Below are 25,042 nucleotides of genomic sequence, written 5' to 3'. Positions count from 1 at the left end.
AGAGATAGCAGACATGCATGGAGTAGCAAAATCAACAGTCGGGTACATTCTGAGAAAAAAGGAATTGACTGGTGAGCTTGGGAACTCAAGAAGGCCTGGGCGTCCACGGATGACAACAGTGGTGGATGATCGCCGCATACTTTCTTTGGTGAAGAAGAACCCGTTCACAACATCAACTGAAGTCCAGAACACTCTCAGTGAAGTAGGTGTATCTGTCTCTAAGTCAACAGTAAAGAGAAGACTCCATGAAAGTAAATACAAAGGGTTCACATCTAGATGCAAACCATTCATCAATTCCAAAAATAGACAGGCCAGAGTTACATTTGCTGAAAAACACCTCATGAAGCCAGCTCAGTTCTGGAAAAGTATTCTATGGACAGATGAGACCAAGATCAACCTGTACCAGAATGATGGGAAGAAAAAAGTTTGGAAAAGAAAGGGAACGGCACATGATCCAAGGCACACCACATCCTCTGTAAAACATGGTGGAGGCAACGTGATGGCATGGGCATGCATGGCTTTCAATGGCACTGGGTCACTTGTGTTTATTGATGACATAACAGCAGACAAGAGTAGCCGGATGAATTCTGAAGTGTACCGGGATATACTTTCAGCCCAGATTCAGCCAAATGCCACAAAGTTGATCGGACGGCGCTTCATAGTACAGATGGACAATGACCCCAAGCATACAGCCAAAGCTACCCATGAGTTCATGAGTGCTAAAAAGTGGAACATTCTGCAATGGCCAAGACAATCACCAGATCTTAACCCAATTGAGCATGCATTTCACTTGCTCAAATCCAGACTTAAGACGGAAAGACCCACAAACAAGCAAGACCTGAAGGCTGCGGCGGTAAAGGCCTGGCAAAGCATTAAGAAGGAGGAAACCCAGCGTTTGGTGATGTCCATGGGTTCCAGACTTAAGGCAGTGATTGCCTCCAAAGGATTCGCAACAAAATATTGAAATTATAAATATTTTGTTTGGGTTTGGTTTATTTGTCCAATTACTTTTGACCTCCTAAAATGTGGAGTGTTTGTAAAGAAATGTGACAATTCCTACAATTTCTATCAGATATTTTTGTTCAAAGCTTCAAATTAAACGTTACAATCTGCACTTGAATTCTGTTGTAGAGATTTCATTTCAAATCCAATGTGGTGGCATGCAGAGCCCAACTCGCGAAAATTGTGTCACTGTCCAAAGATTTCTGGACCTAACTGTATATATATATATATATATATATATATATATATATATACACTGTATATATATATACAGTATATATATATTTTTTTTTTCTAAGCATATAAATTTCAATGGGGTGAAAGGAGGGTGATTTGAACTTTTAGGTTTTCTTATTTTTTAATTTTTTTTAAAACTTTTCTTTACTTTTTTTTATTTTACCAGTTACCCTAGGGGGCTATAAGGATCAGTAGTATGATTGCTTGTTCATTTCTCCTGATCAGAGCTGCACAGCTGAGAAAAGTAGAAATGGTCATGTCTTGTAACAGAAGCTGCTCTGTCGGCTGTTACGGGAATTGAGTCATGGGAGCTACAGGAGTCATCACATGACATTGTACTACCATGGCAACCATCGGCTCCCCGTGATTGTCATGGGGCCTCTAATGGTGGTGGGGAAAGGCGATTTCCCCACCATGGTCATTTACATCTAGCTGTCACATTTTGACAGCGTGATCATGCATGGGTGGATCGTGGATCCACCCGCACTTGATAGCCGCCTATGTCAGCTGTTAAAATCAGCTGACATGTGCTAGACTCACTGCAGGCTCACCGCAGCAGCCAACAGTAATTATACCGGCATCAGCCATGACGTACCCAGTACGTCCAATGTCGTAAAGAGTTTACATATACTAATATTACAGTGGTTTACCTAATAGTTTCCCAGTAAGGTCGATCCCATAATGGACCAGTTAGAGACCAGTGGACATTAATGTTCAGAACCAACTCCCAAAAAATAATAAATCAAAACATTTTTAACACAAACAAAATCGGGCACTGTGAGGTGGATATGTCCACATCTGAATGTTCCCCAAACCCTTCTGTCCATCCAAGTCCCATCTTTTTAAGATGTGCGATAAAACTATGTACTAAGTGATAATTTAAGTTATCGATCTGTCCTTTCTGAAGGTGACAGAGGGCTTCAGTGGAATAAAGTCATGTAGGCCATGTATGCCTGACGGATCCTCCAATGGTTTCACAACCCAGATAATGTCTGATCATTATGATTATCAAATATTCTGATAATGCGTGTTATTGGTGGGGGGTCCCCTTCAGGTTTTGGTATTAGAAGAGGTTTCCTTTCAAGACTTAAGGCATATTTGTAGGTGTCGCGCCCCGGGGCAGCCGAGCTGCTCAGATCCGGACGGTCTATGGCTCGAGGGGTTCCGAATTCGGGGGCACCGTCAAATAATTTTAAATGAAAAGAAAAATAAAAATAACAAAAAGTCCAACTACGCCACTCGTGGTTTTTGGCCAGGGATGGTAGGGCCATCGCTGCGGGTTCCCGCTGGGGATGATGGATGGGGGCAGCGTGGATGGTGGACCCCTCTGCGAGCAGGGCTTTTCCCCAGGGGTAGCTGAAGGGTTAATGTGGAGGCGCACAGCAATAAGTCAGTCCAGACAGGGAGTGCAGTTAGTTTGTCTTTACTTACTGGATTTGCCCCCTGGGGATGTGCTGGATCCCAGGTGTCCTTTATAGCTGTGCCAGCCAACCTGGTGCCACTCCACCACCGATGCACTCTGGTGTATTTGTCTGTCCTCCCTGGCATGGAGTACTTGGAGTTCTTACTGGTGTCTGGGTCCTGCCGCAGGCAGCTTGGACTATTTAAGGGAATTTCTCCCGGTCCGCTCTTTGCTGCTGATGCCTCGGACGTTAGTGGTGGCAGATGAGTTCTGGAAACCCACCCGCCTAGCAGAGTTAACAGATGGCTTGAAGTCCTGGTCTGTGCTGGGATCTGCACCCCGTGCATGCAAAGTACTGTGAGCCCTGGATGTCCACCCCACAGGATCCCTCTCTCCTTGGAGCTTGCTCTCTCGCTCTCCAGCTACTTTTCTCCTCTGAGTGGCTGATCTTTCTACTCAGGCCTTTGCGGATTCTTTGGTACTTTCCTTGTGTTTTAAGAGTCTGTTGTCTGTCTTGACACCTTTCCTTCTACTCCTTCCTACTAACTAACTCCTCCCAATGTCTACCCACACTCCCCAGGTCACTCTCTTTTCCCCCAGGTCTGGTCTCTTCTCAGTTGGCTGCCTGTCATCTAACAGTGCCCAGCCCTGTCATCTGGCTAGGTGAGGCTCCCAGCCGGGTACAGCGAGTGTAAATGTCCTGGTGTGCCAGTGTGTGTGTGATAACCGGCACAGCCTTGCTGGACCCGAGGTGTTACCTTGTTGTTACCTTATTTTTGTGACACCTGGTTACCGCAGGGGCATCACATTGGCATCATCAAGTACTTTTAATGGATAACCTCTATTGAGGAACCTTGTTTTTAGATCTCTAGTTTGTCCATGAAAGAGGTCATCTGTGGAACAGTTTTCCCTTACTTTAAGGTACCTCTCTGGATTCCTCTTTTGTGGGGTACTAGGTGATGACTTGTCAGTTTTGTGTGGTAAGTTTTTGTTTCTATGTGTCTCTATTGATCTTTGCCAGTAATGACATCTAAATAGGTCAGCTCTGACAGTTGCATCTCTGAGATGAAGTAAAAACCTATGCAGTTTTTGTTCGGTTCCACTATAAAATCCCTAAAAGAGGCCACATCTCCTGTCTATAGTATGAAGATGTCATCAATGAATCTCCCCCAGTATGCTATTAGGGGAGCCAATTTTGAGAGGGGTTCATTAAAAATCTTAGTTTCCCCCCACCAGCTGAGGAACAATTTTGCATACGACAGGGCAAAGAGACTCCCCATTGCAGTGCCCTTGTGCTGTTGGTAGAATTTAAGATCGTAGAGAAAATAGTTGGGTGTCAGCACATATTCTAGCAAATGCAGCAAAGATCCATTATGTTTGTGATCATGAATTCCCTGAGAGAAAATATTGCACTGCCCTTAAACCTAATTCATGTGCAATAGAATTGTCTCTGTTCTCATTGAGCCAGATATTTGCAGACAGAAAATGGGGAGATGAAAGCAGTGAGGGATCCGGCAGGGCAGATGACATGGTCAGCAAGTTTTCCCAGCCAAGAGATCTCCCACTTTAGTGACTTGGTTACGCAGGAGAGTGGGACTTGCCAGGGATAGCACAGGTATGGGACATACCACCATGACACGAGTCATTGCTGGCCCCACGCCCAAGGATAGGACCGTATGAAATCCTGCACAGAGGTTTCTCACCTTCGGAGCCATGGCGTACACCTGCGGACACCCGCAGGACATCTTTGGTGAGACAGGGTCTAATGAGCAGGCCCAGGAGAGGCCACGGCTTCAGACCTGCAAGTAAGCTGCATATGCAATTGGGCTCAAAAGGGTCCAGAAAGTAGCGCAGAGTTCGGGTAGATGGTTTGGGAGGTAGATGGCTCTTATTTCTTCTAGATTGCTCTATCTTGGATCTCTAACAGACCGGATATTCAGCATCGCCCACTCTCACACCACTTCCTCATCTCACTCCCTATCTGTCGGTGTCCCTCAAAGCTCTGATCTTGGATCCCTCCTCTTTTCCATCTACACCCAAGGCCTGGGACAGCTCATAGAGTCTTATGGCTTTCAGTATCACCTCAACGCTGATGATACGCAGATCTACCTCTTTGGACCTGATATCACCTCCTTCCTAACCAGAATCCAACAAAGTCTGTCTGCTATTTCATCCTTCTTCTCTGCTTGATTTCTAAAACTCAACATGGACAAAATGGAATTCATCATCTTTCCTCCACCTCTCTCAACCCCCCCAACAAGCCCATCCATCAAAGTCAATGGCTGCTCACTCTCCCCAGTCTTACAAGCTCGTTGCCTTGGGGTAACCCTCAACTCTGCTGTATCCTTTAAACCACACATCCAACCCCTCTTCACCTCCTGGTGGCTACAACTCAAAAATATCTCCCATATTCGTGCATTGCATAACCAAGAATCAGCCAAAACACTAGTGCATGCCCTCATCATCTCCCGCCTCGACTACTGCAAACTACTACTCTGTGGTCTTCCTTCCAACACTCTTGCACCCCTCCAATCTATCCTAAGCTCTATGGCCCAACTTATCCACCTCTCCCCCCACTATGCCCCAGCCTCGCCACTCTGCCAATCTATTCAGTGGCTTCCATTGCCCAAAAATTCCCGTTCAAAACTCTAACCATGGCATACAAAGCCTTCCACAACCTGTCTCCTCCTTACATCTATGACCTAGTCTCTCGATACTTAGCTGCACGTAACCACCAAACCTCACAAGATCTCCTTCTTTATTCCCCTCTTTTTTCCTCCCAAAATCGCAACCAACATTTTTTCTGTGCCCCCTCCATACTCTGTAACTCTCTACCACAACATATCAGGCCCTTACCTACCATGGAAACCTTGCAAAGGAACCTGAAGACCCACCTCTTCCGACAAGCCTACAACCTACAAAAACCCTCAGTCCACTGGATCACTGTGCAACCAGCTCTGCCCCCATCTACTGTATCCTCACCCATCCCCTGTAGACTGTGAGCCCTTGTGGGCAGGGTCCTCTTGCACTAGTCTGTTTTGTATTGCTCATGATTAGTGTACTTGTTCTTTTTCTTTTTTTTATGTATGCCCTTTTCACATGTAAAGCTCCATGGAATAAATGGCGCTATAATAATAAATAATAATAATAATGTATTGTGTCCCATGGAGAGGTCAGACAGGCAACCATTCTGCTTTTTACGCCTTAATTATGTGTTCAATGTTACTTTCTGATGCTAGTCCATAGTTGAGACCTGGAAAACATGTGAACTGATTGAATTACGATTCCTCTCACATGTTGGTTCCTCAGACTATATATCAGGGGATTCAGCATTGGAGTCACAGCCGTGTAGAAGATAGAAGCCACCTTGTCTCGTACAGTAAAGACACTGGAAGGAGGACGCATGTATGTGAATAGCACAGTGCTATAGAAGATGAAGACACACATGAGGTGTGAAGAGCAGGTGCTGAAGGCTTTCCTCCTTCCTTCTGTGGATTTTATGTTTAGAACTGAAAAGATGATTAGGGTATATGAAATAAGGATAGTAATCAATGAGCTTGAGGCCAAAGCACCTACAATATAGATAGTGACCAGGTTACAGGTAGAGGTGTCTGAGCAGGATAGTCTGAGGACCACAGGAGAATCACAGTAGAAGTGGTCAATGAGGTTAGGCCCATAGAATTGAAGAGTGAAAGCGCAGCCAGTCTGTATGGATGATTGTAGGAATCCAATGGAGAAGGAAAGAAGAACAAGGCATAGACATTTCTTCTTAGTCATTATAGACACATAATGGAGAGGGTGGCAGATGGCAACATAGCGGTCATAGGACATGGTAGAGAGCAGAAGAGTCTCAATAGAGCCAAGTGCGGCATAGAAGAAGAACTGGAGAGCACAACCTTCAAAGGAGATGATCCTCGCAAAACATTTGAGGTCCACCAGCATCTTAGGAGTTATGGTAGATGAATAGAAGATATCCACCAGAGAGAGGACACTCAGGAAGTAATACATCGGATTCTGAAGGTTTGACGTGTTACTGACAATAGCCACCAGGCCAACATTGGCCACTATGGTCACAATGTAGACATGCAGGATGAGTATGAAGAGGAAGGGCTTCAGCTTCTCATTATCAGTCAGTCCAGAAAACATAAACTGTCTGACTTCTGTCTGGTTTGTGACACCCATGACCTTGATCTCTACTGGTGAAAGAAAGGATGAAAATCACACATTGAACAGATTCTGATTCAACAGGGACATAAGAAGCCAAAACCTGGACGATAAAGACACAAATACATAATTCTAACAGCATCGATAGCATTGCAGACATTACACCAGGGTCATTGTTGGATACGTCATCACTACAATACCTGTTATATAGTCAATTCAAAAAAATTCAATCAGAGGAAATGGAGGAAGCAGAAATGTAGATTATATTTGAAAATGAAAACCTCTCTCGAATTATGGACTAATTTACCTTATTGAGAAAAAATCTTCAGATCCATATTATTTTAGTCTATATTCAGCAGTGGACAAAAGTTTTCAGACTGACATAAGTTTTGTTTTTTACTAGTGATGGGCGAGTGGGCTCAGCACTGCTCGGTACTCGATGGAGCATCAGGGTGCTCAAGACTCTCAATACTCGATCAAGTATCATGATGCTCGGGTGCCATGATTGAGTCCCAATCCCGCATGTTTCACAGCTTTCGTTCAACCACTAAACATGCGGGAATTGCCTACCGATCATGGTAATGCGGTAGCCGCCTACCGATCATGGTAATGCGGTAGCCGCCTACCGATTATGGTAATGCGGTAGCCATGTAGGCCACTGGCATTACTGTGATTGGCCAGCCACATCATCTGGTCTACATAAGACCCGGTGACGCCATACTTGGCACACTGTACCTGGAAATAGTGTAGAGAAAGATTCTACTGGAGAAAGGACAGTGTCTTACAGCGTCACAGTACCTGCTGGTGCAACAATAAACCAACAGTCCTTTTCAGGACTAATTGAAATCTATTCTATTTTATTCTATTCTACAGGGTGGGCCATTTATATGGATACACCTAACTAAAATGGGAATGGATGGTGATATCAACTTCCTGTTTGAAACTAATTAGTATATGGGAGGAGAAACTTTTCAAGATGGGTTGTGACCATGGCGGCCATTTTGAAGTCGGACATTTCTGATCCAACTTTATTTTGTCCAGTGAGAAGAGGGTCATGTAACACATCAAACGTATTGAGAATTTCACAAGAAAAACCAATGGTGTGCTTGGATTTAACATAACTTTATTCGTTCATTAGTTATTTACAATTTTATGACCACTTATAAAATCTGTTCAAAGTGCTGCTCATTGTGTTGGATTGTCAATGCCACCCTCTTCTCCCACTCTTGACACACAAATAGCAACACCGCAGAAGAAATGCTAACACAGGCTTCCAGCATGGTGCACCACCACATTATGGGTGTCAGGTCCAAGGATTCCTACATGAACAGTGTCCTGGAACGTGAATTGGTCATCGTTGGCCAGTTGAATTGCCACCAAGGTCTCCCGATCTGACCCCTTTAGACTTTTATCTTTGGGGTCATCTGAAGGCAATTGTCTATGCTGTGAAGACACAAGTTGTGCAGCATCTGAAACAATGGATACTGGAAGTCTGTGCTAGCATTTCTTCTGCTCCTAGCCAACTGATTTCTTTAAATATATCTGAACTTTCCGCAATTAAAGCAGTCATATTTTCTACCCAGATTCGTGTACATCTCATATATCAGTTGTCTGTATGGACGAATTAAGCTTCGTTAAAGGACAAGAACTGTCTGAAACATGTTGCTGGTTTCTATGATCATTTGCCCACCTTGAAGTTTTTTTATATTACCTTTGTAAGTCTGCCTTTTTGGATTTTATTGATTTTTGTAATAAAGCCTTGGAAATTTTACTGAGCACATGGAGCTGGATCCTTTCTGCTTTTTATACTGTATGGACGAATAGCTTGCATGCAACTGGGAAATGACTCATGATTTAGAATGCAGATTGATTTAAGACGTGAATGCATAACTTGTATTGCATCATCCTAAATTATGCCCCCTTAACAGATGGCACCCAACATAACCTAGGACGAAATGTCTGGATGAAAGACTGAAGTGTTGTCACCTTCAATTTCCAAGGGACCACATGCGGGGGAAGATTGCGCAACTCCAAAAAAAGGTAAGAACATTTTCTTACCTTATAAACTCTCATGTGTTTCCATTTGGAAGGGGGGTGTTGGCTTCCCCAGTCCAGACACCTGATGACCGATCTCTCTGAGATAAAAGTCCTAGAGCGAATCCGGTCATAATATCTTTTAAAACGTCTGCATAATGTAATGTGTAATGTGTGTCTTTATCTGTTCTGTGAAAAAGCGGAAGTTGTGAGCGCCGTTGGTTTTAGAGAAAAAGGGGAAGGAGATATAATCTGAATTCTGGTATGAAGCAAGTTATATGAAGGACTGTTTTTAAGTGTGTCATTGGCGAGTTCAGACACCTGCATTTTATGCCTTGTCTCTTTATTTTATGTTAATCTGTGTTGGTTCTTCTTTTGTCTGGAAATAAAATAGCAGAGTTTCTCTGGAAAGCGGAAGTGAGTTATGTTACTGTACTCAGCTGTCTTTCTTGTGTGGAAAGAGGAACTAGTACCTTGGAGAAGTTAACTGCATCTGTGTGTGACGGGTCCAATATTGAAATAATTGATAAGTCTGGGGGCCCTAGTCTTCCAGGAATAGAGGAGACAGAAGGGATTTGTAGTGATTACCTGCTGAGTACTGAGCTGATGGTAAAGAGCCCTGGCTGTATCTCAGTGGAAGGTAATGTGTTCTTTCGTCATCCTAGGAGAAGAATAGCCTTACAGGGGAAAATCTTTAACCCCAGCGTTGATCAAGTTTTTGGAGGTTTGGATGGACCATCTTTATTAGGTGATGTAGTGTAAACAGGCTTTAGTACTTGTAATATCAATGTACAACTGGCATATAGTAAGGGTGGAAGACATTTCTTGCCGCCCATGTGATACTGGTTTTGGCACGCACTCTGGTTCTTTCCCGAAGCAAACATTTTCAGACTAAAGATTCACGCTGGAGTAGCGGTGGACGGTACTCGATCCTTTCAGTGTTTTTGTTGACGGAGATAGAATCTAGACGTTTGTATATATAATCCTGTGAATGTACGCAGTTTCCGGTGCAGAAGAAATAGGGGAACACCTGAGAAATGGTGAGATTGCAAAAAAAGCAAAAGTGAAATAAGATCAAATGAGACCAGCAAATTTAGCATGTGGGGGAAAAAAATAAAATAAAAAATGAATTCTCCTCCGGGGGGGGGATAGGAATGGTTGCCCCAGGGGGGGAGATTAGATGAGGAGAGATTGTGGTAAAGGATGTAATATTGATAGAACATCAAGGGAAGTGTAAATATTGAGATGGATTAAGAAATGTAATTCTGAAAATAGTAACTACTCCTACGTGTATTTTGCCTGTCTGTGAAAATAACTTCTCCCAGGCCTATTAGAAGGCATCGGCCTCCACCCTATAAGCTGTCCCCACAGATTGGACTTGTGTACTGTCTGTAGAGCACTGTGTCCACGTAAGTCCACCCCATTATTTCCTGTTCTGAATGTAGATGGCACGCCCCATGTCCCTCCCTCTCCGGCCTCTTCGGACACCATTTTAACCTATCTAACACCTAGTTCCTTTTTATTCCTCTCTTAGTGGCCATTTTTACTCAGAAACTACATACTTCCTCTTTTGGTGGCCATTTTAACTCAGTCACTACATACTTCCTCTTCAGACGCCATTTTATCCTGGCCAACACCTAGTTCCTTTTTTTCAAGCCGCCATCTTAGGACCCAAAGCCACTGCCCTGTTTATTGCAGGTGCAGCAGAGGCTGCAGAGGAGGGACATAAAGACCTGAAATCCACACTATTTTTTTGGTCATATATGAGTTTGGGCCCCATTGTGTTCCACTAATGAACCTTAACAAAGGACATTGCTAATAATCCAGTGAAAACTGTTTTCCTTCACTTCTGGATATTTGTTTTTGCTGTACCTAGTATATAATTTATTAGACCAGGGTGGAGGATCGTGTGGTCCTCAGGGAATGTTGATCATCAGGAGTTGGCATATGTTAGGGTTTTTGCTGGCAGCACCCAGTGATCTATCCTATCCTTTTGTGTCTTAGTTAGCAGGGCCTCTCTTCTCTTAAGTCTTTCCCTAACCATCGTTGTTATATGTTGGGGGCTTTATCTATCTGTTTGGGGCTGATCCGAGGCAAGTGAAGATTTCTTTCTTCTTTGAGGCTATCTAGTTTCTTAGGAGGTGACGAAGCATCTAGGGAGAGTACGTGCGCTCCACCGCTATTTCTAATTGTGTATATATAGTCAGGGGGTACTGCTTGTTAGTTACCAAAAACTCTTGTCCTGTTCTTCCGGGCTTTTAGGGGATCTTAGTTTTTGGAATCTCAGTATTCTCCTGATACCAATTTACACCCTAATCTGTTCCATACAAACCTGGGTATAGTCCTTTGTATCAGGTCTCCGAGAGCCCATATACAAACAACTACAGCTGGTAACTCCTGATTACAGAGTGAAGGACCAAGACACTCTCTTTCAAGTGGCAAGAGGTGTGGAGATGAATCTAGCAGATTCCAAGACCAGCTAACGTACAAATGTGCTGCATTCACAGTCACCTGAAAACTATCATCACGTTATCTCCAACCCTGGGCCTGCCTGACTACCAGAAGTCATTATGCCTGTTTGCCATGGAGGAAGACAGTGGCCCTTTGGATATACTCAGTCAGATTGGATCCAGCTCTCTCAGAAATACCAACCTAAAGCACCAGTTAAAGCTCAATTCCCGTATGACATCACTGCTCCCTGACAATGTCACCATCTTCCGGTGTGCGGTCCTTAATCCTGCTACACTTCTCCCTCTTCCAAGGGGGGAGTGTGCCACCTCTGACACCTTAGTGGAAGAGGTAGTCAACTCTGGCATAGCCCTACATGATTGCCTTGCACTCCTAAGTCAGGAAACCTCTGGATTCGATACAGTGACGGCTACACCATTGGAAGACCCTGACTTAACCTCTTTGCGGATGGATCAAGATATGCAGATTAAGAAGGACGGTTCCACACGGGTATGGTGGTGGTAGCAGAAGACACTGTGCAGCCGCTACCCGCATTTCTGTCTGCAAAAGAAGCAGAGGTATGTGCTCTCACAGAAGCCTGCAAGATGGCAGCCAACATCTACTCTGTATGGAAGACAAGAGACTTGATCACCGCCAATGGAATTGTATGTAATTATGAGGCCATAGAAGAACTGATGGAAGCTTTGCTATTAACAGACAGAGTCACGGTGAGCAGGGTTGAGGCCTACATTGCAGGAATCAAGGAAAGCAGTAAGAAATGCCCTCGTTGACAGAACAAACAAAGAAGAGGCAATGCAACCACTTACCACAAAAAAAGTCAGTCAATCTGTGCTCTTCAAGTGATCCCCGATGTGAAGAAGAAAGGAAAGATGGAAAGTCTTGGGAAAACATTGTCCTGACCCTACAAAAGCAAGTCTCAGAAGAAGAAGAGGACTGAGATAGAGTGCGGCTGTGGGGTCCCGGAGACCATAGAAAGTGGCCAGGGACATATTTCACTGCCAGTCAAAGAGATATGGCAGGCCTTGGGGACAGAACTGACCCTACACACCCCATACCATTCACAGAATAGTGGGAGGATTGAGAGGTTGGGGCAGTGTAGGAAACAAGGGCATGAGAGTCTTCCCCTTGCATTGTTTAGTGTCAGACACACACCAGCAGGGACCACTAAGTCGAGGCCCAATGAAATCCTGTTTAGAAGTACCCCCAGATACTTTAACTAAACATGTTGTTTAATCAACTAAACATTTGACTAACATACGTTGTTGAGTTTTCTCCTCCACTCCAGATCCAAATAAGATCCAGATCAGGAAATGACTGACTACGAGCCCTGGAACCAGATATGATGGGAACTTCAAAGTCCTCCTGATGACCAGCACTGCTGTAAAGGTGGAAGGGAGACCAACATAGATCCACGCATCCCATTATAAAAATATGTCAGACCTGGGACCAGGAGATGGCTATCTCCCCTATTCTACCCGATACTTTGTGTAAAGAAGATGGTATCCAAGCTTATGGACCAGAAGATGGAGGCACGGATGGGTTGACTATGCATGCTGCCTTTGATTATGTCCCACCATCACCGCCTGAGGAATATGAGGCTCTGAGTGAAACCAGCCCTGATGAATATGAACGGATGAAAGGACCGATGAGAGAACTACCACCGCCTCTTCCCCCCACCCCCCGAATAATGTGTACCAGTGTGGAACATAGCCATGAGGACAGTTAAGGGGATACGGACAGGATCTGACTTCCTATGCATAGTCTGTTGGGTGAGAAGGTTCATCCACAAGGGATGGATTATCTCGTAGGCAAGTGAGGTAACCATCGGCATTAGGACAGATCGACAGACTCGACGGAAGTAGGAAAAGATTTTTGGCTATCTCCAAAGGGGGGAATGTTATGGACATGGTTATGGACTGTTATGAGTATTATGAATTATATGAAGATATCCAAAAACCCGACTCAAAATGGCATTTGAACTGTACTCAGATACGGGACTTTCTCGTCATAAGTGATTCATGCTGACTTAGCCTAATATAGAATGAGGAAACACATATACAGTACATATATATCTCAAAATAAGCTCTTTTTGCAGTTTACCCAGTAGGAGAAGTGTTACGTATTCTTGGCTCCTAGCCAACTGATTTCTTTAAATGTATCTTAACTTCCGCAATTAAACCAGTCATATTTCCTACGTAGATTCGTGAACAGCTCTGAACTGTGTGGATGAATAGCATGGATTTGAAATGCAGATGGATTTAAGACGTTGCTGCATAACTTGCATTGCATTACTCTAAATTATGCCCCCCTTAACAACCGCATTCAGAAATACCCAATCTATCAAAATAGAAAATCAATTTATCTGATCGGTTATATACTTGTATTTTTCATATTTCTAAATTATTGCTATTTAGGGATTCCCTGGACTACTGTAGCTTGGAGCTAGCCTTCTAGTATATGTACTGATCACCAACTCTTGATGCTTTTTATCTAACACGCTTGCGCCTGCTTATTTTACCAACTATTGCTGTTTTTTTTTTCAGGGCATTGTGTGCTGCATTGCGCATGCGCGGCTCACTTCTTGTGATTGGTCAACTTAATTACCAGCGGTGATTTTGGTGGAGACACTGCATGTTGCATCGCGTGTGCACGGCTCATCTTCCATGGTTGAATGATCTCCCCGCGTCATCAACGGTGACATCTTCACACTTGTTGTACACGGGGTTCGCTTGTGGCTTCTGGACGGCGCGTGGCACATGTGTGTCTTATAATGCCCGATATCATGGCGTTCTCTTGTTTTATTGATTACAGCTACCATTACAGGTATTTAATCCGTACACTGGCCCCTCCACGTAACTGCCTGATGAAGAGCTGAGTGAAACGGTCGTTGGAGTGGTGCGAGGGGTTGGAGATTCTCCTTGGGTATGGCTTCATTATCTTGATGCAATTGTACTGGCACACATGTACTTTCTTTTTTGAAGCCATGCCTATCCCACGGTGTGTATGGTTTATTTAGATGAATTGTATTAATTATTGATACTCACCATTGGTATCTACCATGTTTACTTACCTATAAGGCTACATGCATTTTTCTAATTGTTTTTATATGGTTCCGGTCTGTTCAAGCTTTATCTTACGTTGTTTTACATTTGGATTCTAGAAATTATATTGTGTATCCATAGTTTAGATCTTTTTGGCTTAGACTAATATAAATTATATACACCAATAGCCTTTGTCCTGTTTATGGTGTTTTTGGTAGGTACCTTTTTTTGTCATCATGCATTTATATAACCCCCCTCTGTGATCCTCCTCTTGCACATACCTGATCTATTGTGATTTTAATGTCTTCTGTGTTTGTTTTTGGTGTTTTTTTTTATAACTTAATAAATGTATACCTTTTCTACTTAACGCTTTTTGAATAATTTGTTGGGAAACATCAGTTCCGTATATTCTGAGGCTTCTTTACGGATCTATTTAGTGGAATTTCCTTCTGACTGTTGGTAATGTAATGAAGCTGTCCCAGACCTTAGATCGTGTTCCCCGGCCTGTGTGACTTCCACCTCTCTCCTTCTTGGTCGCCCAAGGATCTCTGACCTGTGACGCCGGCATTGTCAGATGGAAATTTTTGTACAAATTGTTCAACTCTGGCATTTTGGAATTGCACCATTTTACTAGCCCTCTCCACCGCAGCAATTAGAGATGGAAAGTTCTCCCTGTATTGTGCGTTGAGAAAGGAGAACCATCTATAAGAAGTGTTGGCCAAAATGCGAATAACATGGGATACACGCGCACAGTGCTAATGCACTGCAATATACTATATAATATAATATAAGCAATCAAATGAAGCAGCTTCAAGTCTCCTAACAAAGACTTTTATAGAATAAAAAGTAAAAAAAAATATTAAAAAAATAAATAATGCAAAAGATGTAAACGTCTGATCTGTCAACATCTAAAATAAATGAACCGGATCGATAAGCCGCGTAACGAGGCTAGAAATTGAAACGCCAACAATATGTTTATTTGGTTGCCACAAAATTGTACTAACATGCAATAATAGATGATCAAAAGATTGTATTGTCACCAAAATGGCATCAGTAAACACATCGTCAATAACCATCACACAGCCCCATATCCCGAAAATCTAAAGCGCTACGGATCTCATAAAATGGTGACACAAGCAATTTTTTTTTTATACATTTCTGAATTTTTTTCTACCACTTAAAAAAACTATTATACATCTGTAATCTACAAACTTGTACTGACCTGAGGAATCAAAATGCCAGGTCTGTTTTACCATAAAGGGAACACGGTAAATAAAAAAACAAAAAAAAAATTGTGCAATTGCACTATTTTTTGCAATTTGAATGCACTTGGAATTTTATTTTTAAAAATTTTGGCTAGTGGGAGCAATCCTTATCTATGTAGTCTTCTACTAGGCATTGCTCCCACTAGCCAGTTTCCTACTCCACACTGATGAGGGGCAAATACCCCGAAACAGCTGTCTGTGGATGGATACCATGTTTTGGTATAGACGGTTTCTTGACTGGAGACTGCCCTTCCTGTGGTTGTTCCTTCCCGGTGAAAGACCTGGCTAGTTACCTGCCAGCATTGAGAAACATGTGATGGTGTCTCCGCGGTGTTGGATGTTGATCTTCCCGAGGTCAAGCATCCTTACCTATGAAGACACAATATTGAGACCCATCCTGGAGTCTCAACATTTAAAAACCTTTCAGGCAGACATTAGGACAGTGGCATCAATTGCCCGCCTACCCATAGTGTCTTTGCACAGCAGAGAGGTATGGTCCATGCAACACACAGGCTGTGGCCCGCCATTTCAATTTTAAAAAGTGAGCATACAGCAACCATGCCTTCTGCAGCAGCGCATTCAGAACATAATAGTGCCCTAGAAATTTCTGTACAACCAGGTTGATCCATGTAGTGCATATGTGATGTCACTCAGGTGTAGGGCCGCCACTAGGTTTGCACCGTTCTCGCACATGGTCTTCCATGGCTCCAGGTTCAGTGGAGACAGACATTAATCAAACTTGGCCTGGATAGTGTTCCACAACTCTGCAGCTGTGTCACTGCATTCTCTGCTGCATATTAATTTAAGCACTGTCTAACTGCATTGACTACACACAGGATGTGACCTGGCATTTAAATTTTAAAATTCAACAGATGCATGAATGACAGGAATAGGCCTCTTGCTCCCAGAAGACTGACACTACGGACAAAAGCTAACTTGAAGACCCTACTTTGCGTCTCCACATTTCCAAAAATTAAGGTAAGGCAACAGGAAAAGTGGCAACAATTAGCACACTCTAAAAATAGGCCAACTAACTGACCGCAGTTGGCCACAGCCAGAGTTGTGGCTGAGGATGCTATGTTTCTCATGGCTGCATCACTACATGTTTGTATGGGGGTGGCAATGGGGGAACCTGCAGTGAAGCCTTCCATGAAGACAACCTGCCTTTTCTTGGCACTTCACGGTTGAAAATCTCTTTGTGTGTGAGGTGGAAAGAAAGGGTATCTTTTTCATGTAGATTGTAATGATATAATCAGATTAGCAGTGACTCATTTTCATGCATGTTTGGCAGTGTTGCTGTCCTTGCATACACATATGAATGAAGACTCCATTTGGCAATTGCCAGCGTAACCTCCTCAGCTTCCTCCTCCTCCTTATCTGCTGTGTGCCTCTGGTTTACACAAAGTGGGATATATAACTTCATCATCAAGCTCTATGTGGTCCCAATCCTCCTCTTCCTGACCTGACATCACAGGACAGTATGACTGCGCATCAAATATCTGAGTCTCATCATCATCACCCCCACGCTTGGGGGTTAACATCAGTTGATGGGGTGGGGATCCTGCTTGAACCCTACTTCGTCTGGGCCAGGATCCAACTGACAAAGATTTTGGGTGTATGTGCAGATGCATTCCTCCTCTTGAGTCTGGGAATCTTTGGAGCAAAACTCTGATGCCCATGGGATACAATGTGTGAATAGCTTGCCCATGTGTGTTTCCCCACAGTCAGTTTTCCAGTTGGAAATTTGTGATGCCGGGGGAAACAAGTGTAATTGTGGTGGCAGCTGTAGTAAATGAAGTGTGTGTGTGATGTTAAGGTGAAGGAAGAGGAGGAGAGGCCACTTGATGCAGCGCTTGCTATCCACTCCAGCACATGGTGCTTTGGGATTTGAAACAATGTGCGACTTCCAAAGAAATCTAGTGGAGTAGGCTGTCCAGTAATGGAAGTTGTCCTCAATTCTCTTGGGATAGGATGAGCCGGTGTTTGCTCACTAGACCTTTGACTAACAGAACTTCCGATACATACACCTCCTATTCCCCCTTTCCGACAACCTCATCATGATTTACCACTCATGGTTGATGTACCTTTCCCCTTTCAAACAGAGGTTTCATAAACCTATGCTCACACCTTTCAGACACCGGACACAAAAGCTAAATTATTTATTTCCTGCTTGAGTTGGAAATATTGTGAAGGCACTAAAAAAAAACTCTACTTACAAATGTTGTTCACTGCGTAATTTGGAGCAGACATGGAAAACTGCTAAGAAGACCTTTTTAATTTGTTCAATAGCAAATTTTCAGCAGGCACCACTATCAATACCTATAAATGTGTTTCATTGCGGAATTTTGAGCAGGCAATTAAAATTGCCAAGAACAATTTTTTAGCTAGTTGCCTAGAAAATGTACAGCAGGCCAACACTGCTAACCAACAATACCTATAAATGTGTTTGCATAATTTTGAACAGACATTTAAAATTGGTAAGAACACCTTTTAGATACTTCCCTAGCAACCTTTTAGGCCAGGCACTGCTAACTAGCAATACCTATAAATGTGTTTGTGTAATTTTGAGCAGGCAGTAATACGTAGCAATATCAATTTAGATGCTTCACTGGCAACTCTTTAGTAGGTGCTGCAAGTACCAATCCCTATCATGAAATGTGCCAATTTGTGGCACACATGCACCTTTCCCTATACTGCAAATCCCTATTCTAAACTACTACTCTCCTATCTATCTGAACTACCTAGCATTAAACCCCTTACTAAGCTCACTTTCCAGGAGCACCGGCGGCAGCACCTTCCCCAACGATTAACATTCAAAAAATGGTCCCGACCTTGCATGTCCACTATTTATGTGCACACGGACATGTGACCTAGCCAGCTAATCAGAGAAGCCCTTGTGTCTGAATCTTGTGGATGTTTGCTGCACTGTGGTTGGCTGCATGAACTTCCAGAGATAAGGTTAAAAAATAAGGCGTACTGCGAGTCCCCACCCTTCCACTGATTTTACACATCTCCCCATTCATCAGACAGCACCCCAATCCTGCACAAAAGCAGAAAATGTTATTACAAAAGCATTTTTGGAATGTGGACAATGTTCGGGGGCAAAAAACAAACAAAACAGAAGATTGCTGACATTTGGGGAAAGGAATCCGGTTTGCCGAGCCCGGACAAACAAGCTCAGGCTCGTACCGAATTTGAAACTTTTATTGAACAGGTTCGCTCATCTCTACTTGTGACTTGGTACCTCCTGGTGAGTTTCTTCACCTGTGACTTAATTTGTCCTGGTGAGGTTCTTTACTTGTGACTTGATTCCTCCTCGTGAGGTTCTTCACCTGTGACTTGATTCCTACTGGTGAAATTATTCACCTGTGACTTGATTCCTCCTTGGTGAGTTTCTTCACTTGTGACTTGATTCCTCCTAATGAGGTTCTTCACCTGTGACTTGAGTCCTCCTGCTGAGATTCTTCACTTGTGACTTGATTCTTATTCTTCCTGCTGAAGTTCTTCCCCTGTGACTTGAGTCTTCATGGTGAAGTTCTTCACTTGTGACTTGATTCCTCCTAATGAGGTTCTTCACTTGTGACTTGATTCCTCCTGGGGAAGTTCTTCACCTGTGACTTGATTCCTCCTGCTGAGATTCTTCACCTGTGACTTGATTCTTATTCTTCCTGCTGAAGTTCTTCCCCTGTGACTTGAGTCCTCGTGGTGAAGTTCTTCACTTGTGACTTGAGTCCTCATGGTGAAGTTCTTCACTTGTGACGTGAGTCCTCATGGTGAAGTTCTTCACTTGTGACTTGAGTCCTCATGGTGAAGTTCTTCACTTGTGACTTGATTCCTCCTGGTGAGGTTCTTCACTTGTGACTTCATTCTTCCTGGTGAGGTTCTTCACTTGTGACTTCATTCTTCCTGGTGAGGTTCTTCACTTGTGACTTGATTCCTCCTGGTGAGTTTCTTCACTTGTGACTTGATTCCTCCTGGGGAAGTTCTTCACTTGTGACTTCATTCTTCCTGGTGAGGTTCTTCACTTGTGACTTCATTCCTCCTGGTGAGGTGTGTGGAGTGTGTGCTATAGACACAGACGTCTCTTACCTGATTTATCCCGAGATCTCCGGCACGTCTGTCTCATGTCACCCCTTGGATATAACAGGATCCGCTTGAAGTTTTCCCATCAGAAATCTTGTTCTTTTAATAAGAATCCATGCATCCCTCGGAGAATGTCTCTCTCCCGTACCACACAGGTTACTCACCGGGGAATGACACTCAGGGAAATTAGCTATTTATTAATTGCTTTATATTGCTTCAGAAAAATGAAAATGACAGAACGATAAAGAAAAAAACAACCAAAAAGTAAAATAACAGGAGAGAACAATTACTTGTGTTTCACAAAAAAACAAACGTACAAACAATCCAAAGCCCGATGCTCACAAAAATCATATACAAGATCTAGTAGTTGTTGATATAAATCGTGATTTGGAGCCGTACACGCACCTCACCCTGCTCCAGCCAAACAGATGCCGTCTTCACTCTGCTGCTCATTTTGTGGCTGATGTTCCCTGGTTCCTGGTCGCTTTGGGTTTCCATTGTGATCACCTTCTCTGATGACATGAAGCCTGGAAGCCTGGGTACCTGTCTACAGTCTACCCCTCCCACCAGGTCAACTAGTGGACTGGACTGGCTCCACCTCTAGGCGGCCATCCATTGGTCTGACCCTGGCCTTGTACCATTGTATGGGGAATTGTTTGGGAAAACTGTGATTACCTGGAATTTTTGTGTGTTACCATCACTGGTCTTCCGGGGCCCTAGGGGGGTAGGCCCTGCATCCTGGTGGGGATGCAGAACCTTGTAGCACCTTGATGGCTTCAGGGCGCTACAGAGGCACATCCTGTCTAAAGGGGGCTGTGTAGGAGCTTATATTCTATGTAATGTGCTTCGTGTGGGCGCATACTGTATATGGGGCACTCAGAGCTGGTCCGGTTCTGTTCTTAGTCTTGTCACGGCAGCAGGGCCCAACTCCGTGACCCCGGCGGTGTCAGTTTTTACATGATGAATTGGAGATATTTACATATATACAATTAATATTAATATAAAATAATTATTATTAATATGTGAATATTAATATTGAGCAGAATTGTTTTCAGCCTATTAGTTCAACCTCCATACCAGTCATGGTCTCTCATGTGACAATTTGGGAAAATTATTTGTGTAGCGCCCCTGAACCCATCAGGGCACTACAAGGTACTGCATACAGCCAAAGATGCAGGGCCTACCCCCAGGGACCTGGAAGACCAGTGGCAGTAACAGCAAAACAAATTATAATCACAGTTTCCCCACCATCCACACAGACTGGTGACAGACTAGACATGGACCCAATGGATGGCCACTCTGGGGTGGAGCGGATCCAGTCCACTAGACAACGACCAGGCAGGAGGAGGGGACAAACAGTAGGAGAGAGTAGTAGGAAATGAGAGGAGATGGACACAACTGCTCTGACACGGGGAGTGTAATTGGGACCTGAGGGCCCAGGCGTGTGGTTGCCGGAGAAGCACGGCGAAGTACTCCCGGAACCATAGCACGAACGGGGTACAGAGCCCTAGGTCAGGCAAATGCTCCAGGCAGACCTGATAAAATCTGCACAGTGAGGGGATCATCCAGGACCTCCCTGACCTTAGAAGTCCGGGGGCAACAGCAGTAACGGGAGAGCCAGGGATCGGAACCGAACACCGTCCCTACAGGGTTCACACTGCAGGTGTACGGACTAAAGAGAGACAAACAGGAGGGGACCCCAATTCGCTCCAAACCATGGGGACACACCAACTTGAGAAAGGTACAGGGGAAAGAAACCACCAGGTCACCAACCGGCATTGGGACTAGGGGAACCAGAGGTGAATACCAGCCTTGCTCCGGGTACCAGTTACCAACCACAGTGAGTAAAGAGAACCAGTTACACAGCAACCCCTGTGTGGACTACCTTTCTTTTTGTGCGCAACTCCTACACCTAACCTCCTGGGGCCCCAGCCCTACTTACGGAGGTCCCAACACCCAAGCTGCCATCACATCAGCCCCAGTGGAACTGTGCCGCCTCCGCAGCGGATCGAACCGCTCGCATTCGGGAAGGTGTCAGTTCATGACTCGAGGGTCTCCAGACCCGGGGGCTTAGGGGCCACGCTCTAAAGTAAAAGGGGGATATTTACAAGGGAGTTATAGTTTGTGACACCACCCGTAGTATGCGATAACTGGGAGTACCGCTGCTGCCGCTGGGAGTACCCGGGGTGATGAAATGAGGCAGCAAGGTGTCATTACCCTCCACGGGTAGGGGCATGCCCCGGGACTCTGGATGGTGATAGTTGGTGCCATGAAGGGGGAAAAGTCACTCATGTACTCACTCAGCCAATAAGCAGACGGTGACAACCGGGTAAACCAAGTCTCTGGGTGCCGCTGCCGCTGAGGGGAGCTCGTCCGGGTCCCGTCCCCTGCAGTGCTGCCTGGTTATCTGTGACCTGCCTCCTGGCACAAAGTTTAAATTCACCGTAGTGGCCCGTAATCTGTAACTTGCCGGGCCCCGCTCCCCGCTATGGCTAAGTGTGGGAGCCTGCTCTCAGGGCTCATGCTTGGGATTTTAGCAGGCTGTTATATGGAAGAACCGATCCCCCTCGTTGAGCTAGTGCCCAGATTCTGGAGCTAGTGGGAACAGTCTCTTTCCCCGTCTGTCTCTTTCCCCATCTGTCTCTTTCCCCATCTGTCTCTTTCTCCGACTGTCTCTTTCCCAGTCTGCCTCTTTCTCTGACTGTCTCTTTCCCCGTCTGTGTCTTTACAGAGCTGTCTCTTTCCCCAGCTTTCTCTTTACAGGTCTTTCTCTGCCTGCCAGTCTCTTTCCAGGGCTGTCTCTTTCCAGGGCTGTATCTTTCCTCGTCTGTCTGTCTGTCTGTGTCTCTGTCTGTCTTTTTCTGTCTCTCTTTTTCTGTTTCTCTCTATCTGTCTCTCCACCGACATCATATTACCTCACACATAAGCTTCTATTAACAGTTTACTGTATTTTGTTCCTATAGCAACCACTGATAGCTGCTATTAATAGCCTGTAGCTCCCACCTCCATTCAGTTTAATGGCGGCAGGATTTTGGAGAGTAACTGTAAATTTTCCTGTCAAAACATAGTCTACGACGTTCCCTGGGTCACATGAGGTGTCTGTGCAAAATTTCGTCATTGTAAATACGACGGTGCAGATTCCTTTAGCAGCATACACACATACACACACATGTCAGGACCGGGAGGACGGATGGGCCCAGGAGGTGGATCCACTGGACCGAGTATCCCACCGGGGGGCAGGGTACACGGCAGCCGGAGCACTGGCGTGGCAGGGACAGGTATAACCAGGTCAGCAGAGTCACAGAGTTCTTCAGGACGGTAAGGAAACAGGCACAGGTACCAGGGAGCAAAGACAAGAAGTCTACACGACACGGCACCAGGGGGCCTGAGCACCTAGCTCAAAAGACAAAGCTTCCAGACACGTTGATCAGGCAACGCCGGTATGGAAAGGCCAGTCTTATATATCCAGCACAGCCGTATGTCACATCCTGCTTCAGGTGTGCTGGGTCCATAAAACCAGGAGAGTGGGCGCGGCCTGGTCCTATACAGAGGCATGAGGCTAATACTCAGAGTCAGACTCATGAGACCAGGAGCAGGACACAGGAGAGCACGAGCGGGAGCGACAGCCATGACCGGTGGACACGTGGAGTGGATCAGTGGGTAAGGAGCAGTGCAATGACGGTGAGGCCGGATCAGTGGGTACGGAGCGGTGGTGCGATGCAGGTGCGACTGGATCAGTGGGTACAGAGCGGTGGTGCAATGCAGGTACGACTGGATCAGTGGGTATGGAGCGGTGGTGCGATGCAGGAACCGGCTCAGTGGGTAAGGAGGGCTGCTGGGACACCGGGAGCGTGACAGTACCCCCCCCTTGAAGCCTCCCTCCCCGCGGCCGGGACATGTAGGCGCGCCGAAGAGGGGCAGCAACGTACTTCCGGGACAACCAGGACCGAGCCTCGGGGCCGCAATCCACCCAATCGACCAGGAAGGACTGCCTACCCCGGACCGTTTTCATGGCCACTATGTCCCGTATCGGAGAACCCAAGTCAGCGGCAACGGAGGCAACGGATAGGGGAAGACAGTCAGAAGCAGGACTGGAGTCGTGGGCGACCGGTTCGGGCGTCTCGGACCGGGTACAGGATAGTGTGTCATCCTCAGTAGCAGGGGGCACCAAAGTCTCAAGTGCCAGGGATGGTGGAACGACGCTGGACTGCGTCGACTCTGCTTCTGGGTCCGGTGGCACCACAGGCACAAGTGCCAGGAGCTGTGGTACACCGCTGGACTGAGTCGTCGCCTCTTCTTCTTCCTGCGGCATAGCAGGCTCAGGTGACAGGGGCCGAGGAACGGGCTGTAGGCAGTGGTCATGACACAAGGACCCCCAGCGAGTAATAGCGCCAGAGTGCCAACTAATGGCAGGGTCATGGAGTTGAAGCCAGGGTAGGCCCAACAGGAGCTCAGGAGCCATCCTCGGGATCACATAGAAGGTGATGGTCTCAGTATGCAAAGGGCCAACCTGGAGTCTCACTGGTTCAGTGGTATATCGGACAGGTTCGTATAGCAGTTTGCCGTCCACGGAGGCGAACCAGAGGGGCTTGGCAAGCGGGATCACAGGTATCTGGTATCGGTCCACTGCAGACTGGTGTATGAAATTAGCCGCTGCCCCAGAATCGATGTGGGCCTCTGCTGTGAACCTGGTCTTCTTCGTCGTCACCTGGACAGTCTGTGTAAGTGGAACGGAGGGGATTCCGGTGCCAAGGGTAGCGGTTCCCACCATCCCTTGGGCCTGGGGTCTACCAGGTTTCTCAGGGCATGTCCGAAGCATGTGTGACCCGTCTCCACAATAGAAGCACAGGCCCAGGGCGAGCCGTTCTGCACGGCGTTGCTTGGCTTGGTTCAGTCGGTCAATTTGCATGGGTTCCGGAAACATGTCACAGGAAGGCAGGGGCAAAGGAGCGGTAGGCCTCTGCGGGGACAAGGCGTGACGGGGTGGTAGCTTCTCCCGGAATACCTCTTTGGTTCGCTCCTGGAAACGGAGGTCGATCCGGGTGGCTAAGGATATTAAAGCGTCCAAGGTGCGTGGAACGTCACGGCCAGCAAGCTCGTCTTTGACGCGGCCAGAGAGTCCTTCCCAAAAGGCCGCCGTCAAGGCCTCATTGTTCCAGCCCAGCTCAGAGGCGAGCGTGCGGAACTGGATGGCGTATTGGCCGACGGTCAGGGTCCCTTGGCGTAGCCGGAGGAGCGAAGAGGTCACTGTGGTGGTACGTCCGGGTTCATCGAATGTACTTCGGAAAGCGTGCAGGAATTCCCGGATGTTAGTGGTCATTGGATCCTCATTCTCCCACAGGGGG

General features: G+C 45.6%; 1 protein-coding gene across 1 annotated transcript; it reads right to left on the bottom strand.

Moving 5' to 3' along the window:
• Positions 1 to 5,863: 5,863 nt before the first annotated feature.
• On the bottom strand, positions 5,864 to 6,823 carry LOC142303057 (olfactory receptor 8H2-like). The gene has a single exon (XM_075344149.1). It carries the CDS (start codon positions 6,821 to 6,823, stop codon positions 5,864 to 5,866), a length of 960 nt encoding a protein of 319 aa, XP_075200264.1.
• Between the last annotated feature and the right edge of the window lie 18,219 nt (positions 6,824 to 25,042).

The sequence above is a fragment of the Anomaloglossus baeobatrachus genome, chromosome 4 (assembly GCF_048569485.1).
Source record: "Anomaloglossus baeobatrachus isolate aAnoBae1 chromosome 4, aAnoBae1.hap1, whole genome shotgun sequence".
Taxonomy (NCBI): Eukaryota; Metazoa; Chordata; class Amphibia; order Anura; family Aromobatidae; genus Anomaloglossus; species Anomaloglossus baeobatrachus.
This window is presented reverse-complemented; position numbering and strand designations above follow the sequence as displayed.